Consider the following 3032-nt stretch of genomic DNA (forward strand, 5'->3'; position numbering starts at 1 on the left):
TGTTAAGTCAAGTCAAGTTTATTTGTACAGCGCTTTTCACGATACAAATCATTGCAAAGCAACTTTACAGCAAATGTACGGAAAAATCAATTTAAGACGTAATCAAACAGACGATGAACACTATTAACAGCAATTATTATATGATGCAATCAAACTTATACTATACAAACTTATGGTAGTTCTGTATGTTGTTTCAGGGTTGGCATCATCTGAGGTCCTCTGAGGGGTTGGCATCAAACATATTATTATTATTATTATAAGGGTCGATTTTTTGCATTTGAGATGTATACATCACCCGAAAGCTGAATAACTAAGCTGTCCATTGATGTATGGTTTGTTAGGATAGGACAATATTTGGCCGAGATACAACTATTTGAAAATATGGAATCTGAGGGTGCAACAAAATCAAAATATTGAGAAAATCATCTTTAAAGTTGTCCAAATGAAGTTCTTAGCAATGCATATTACTAATCAAAAATTCGGTTTTGATATATTTACGGTAGGAAATTAACAAAATATATTAATGGAACATGATCTTTACTTAATATCCTAATGATTTTTGGCATAAAATGAAAATGTATAATTTTGACCCATACAATGTATTATTGGCTATTGCTACAAATATACCCCAGCGACCTAAGACCGGTTTTGTGCTCCAGGGTCAAATATTGTTTAACACAATGATACACCATCAGTTAGAAAAAAATACTTTAATACATATTTAACAATGTAATGATTAGCAAAATTATTTTATAAATTTATCAATATAAATCTGAATTTTTACCAAACTGAGAATACAAAATTGGGTGAAAACAGTATTATTGTAACTAGTTCCATCTAGTTGAGCTGCTGGTTTTAGAAAACAAATCCTCTCAGTTAATGCCAGCCGTGAGGAAGTCTCTTCTCCTGGTCACTTCCTCCTCTCCGTATTTGGACTGAAGCTGCTCCAGTTCATATGGGTCAGCCAACAGGAGGATCTCATCATCTAGATGGGTCCAGACAGGCCTGTGAATCTCACGGTCGTACCCATCTAGCAGATACGCCTGAGCCCTAGCGAGGTCACCACTGGCTTTCCACAGTGCCTTGGTCACCTCAACCAGATCTTTCTTGGTCTTTGTCATCAAGTCCTCGACATGTTCTACCAAGTCGTTGGAGGGAGTTCCTCTCGTTTGGCTGTCGTGTTTGTCCTGTGACTCGGAGTCGAGGATGAAGACGTGGGATGAGGATGCAGGGACAGCCGTGGAGCTAGGCCCTGGACGCTCTTCCTCAGGTGCTGGTGAGCGACAAAAAGCTCCTGGTGCTTCCTGTTGGGCGGCTTTGAGATGCTCCGCTTGAGTTTCTGGTTCCCCAGCTAATGCTGCAGGTGATGCTGAACTTTCACGTGCGTCTGAGGGCTTCATGATTGGCACTTCTTCTACTTCTTCACTTTCATCCATCTGTGGAAACACATTCAAGTCAGTGACGTGCGCCTTTGGAGGCTTCTCCACTAAGGCAACGGTTGACAGTTTTCTAATCTGAAACACCGGACAACTATCTACAAATGTATTTTGGAGAGTTCAATTAAAAACAAATGTCAATGACATATTAGAAAGTCCAAGAAATGGAAAAGTATTTTTAAAAAGTCTAGTTAAAAACATGTCAAGATCTTAGAAATGTATTTAAGCTGATTTCATTTGGTTTTGAAAAACTTACTTACTGTTTTCAAGAAAAGTTTCAATTTTTTGGACTCTGAAAATGTCATGTGGTGTAACCATAAGGTAAAAAAAGAGAAAAAATTTTTTTTTTCTATTTTATTTTTCTTAAATACATAATTCACATCTTAATAATTGTGACCCTGTCTGTGAAATCCAAGCTAAAGTCTCAAAATCTAATTATGAGATATTTATCAGCATCAAAGTTTGATTTCAACAATTAATCTCACTAAGATTTCAATCTTTGACATGGCCTTACTCAGTCAATATTAAATATATAAAGGTATTTTCACAATGTTCTTTACATCTTTACGAAGGACGATTTTATGTAGAAAACAGTAAATCACAAAAAAATGACTTTAGCTGGGTTTTCACAGGCAGGGTCACAATTGCTTTCAAAGAAAGTTTTAAAAATATATATATATTTATTTTTTCATGAACCACTATCATTTTTTCATGAATTATTATTTCATAAATACCAACTTTTTTAGTGAGTTTGTACCACATTACATTTTACAAACGGAACTAACTTTGCCACATAAATAGGTCAAATTATATGATATTTTCAGAAACTTATTTACAAATATTCATAAGGAGTCTGCAAGAGTTCTCTCTATGATATAATTGCATTGTCATTGTTTTTGTTCACACTACATGCCTTTGATTTGGGCAGAAAAAATTTTTTTCACATACTTTTATATTTGAAATATTATAATTATGTTAAAACATATTAATATTTATAATATTAAAAATACTTAAAATAGGGGTGCAACGGGTCCTAGCTGATCGGTGATCCGTATGGACCAGGGGTGCGTTTCCCAAAAGAAACTATTGTCGCAAGTTCTGTCGTTACCAATAGAGTTCAATGGAACTAACAACCATAGTTAGCTAATGATGCTTTTGGGAAACACACCCCAGGTCCCGCGGTTCGGCACACATGATTCGTGGATTAACTGTTAAGTCTAACCATCATAGAGTGAAAGTTTATCATTTGCACGTGTTTTGTATTGCCAATTTACACATTCAAGGAATTTTAAGAGAACTCGAATCGGGACTCGCGCGCTGATTTTTTGCGTTTGAACGGACACATACACACAAAGCTATGTTAAAATACCCATTTTAACATGGGTTGATTTTCCCAAGTGGGTTAAAGGTTTGAAATATTGCATAAATTACATTTGACTGAAATGCTTGTATTGAAACATTCTGCATTCTACCTATGATAAAACTTTCATGGTCTTCTACATGAACTGTTCCCTCCTGGTGGAATGACCTGCCCAGCTCAATCCAAGCAGCTGAGTCCTCAATATTTTCTCTATTCTAATGCTACTTCTAATTTTA

General features: G+C 35.6%; 1 protein-coding gene across 1 annotated transcript in view; it reads right to left on the bottom strand.

Moving 5' to 3' along the window:
* Positions 1-812: 812 nt before the first annotated feature.
* Positions 813-3032, bottom strand: part of LOC107726277 (telomeric repeat-binding factor 2-interacting protein 1-like) — a 5914-nt gene continuing 3694 nt past the window's right edge. Inside the window, exon 4 of the mRNA XM_016535811.1 lies at positions 813-1436. Within this exon, the coding sequence (XP_016391297.1) occupies positions 873-1436 (564 nt within the window). The 3' untranslated portion in view covers positions 813-872. The remainder of the gene's footprint in view (positions 1437-3032) is intronic.

The sequence above is a fragment of the Sinocyclocheilus rhinocerous genome, unplaced genomic scaffold (genome assembly GCF_001515625.1).
Source record: "Sinocyclocheilus rhinocerous isolate Xijiao unplaced genomic scaffold, SAMN03320098_v1.1 scaffold1267, whole genome shotgun sequence".
NCBI classification, from domain to species: domain Eukaryota; kingdom Metazoa; phylum Chordata; class Actinopteri; order Cypriniformes; family Cyprinidae; genus Sinocyclocheilus; species Sinocyclocheilus rhinocerous.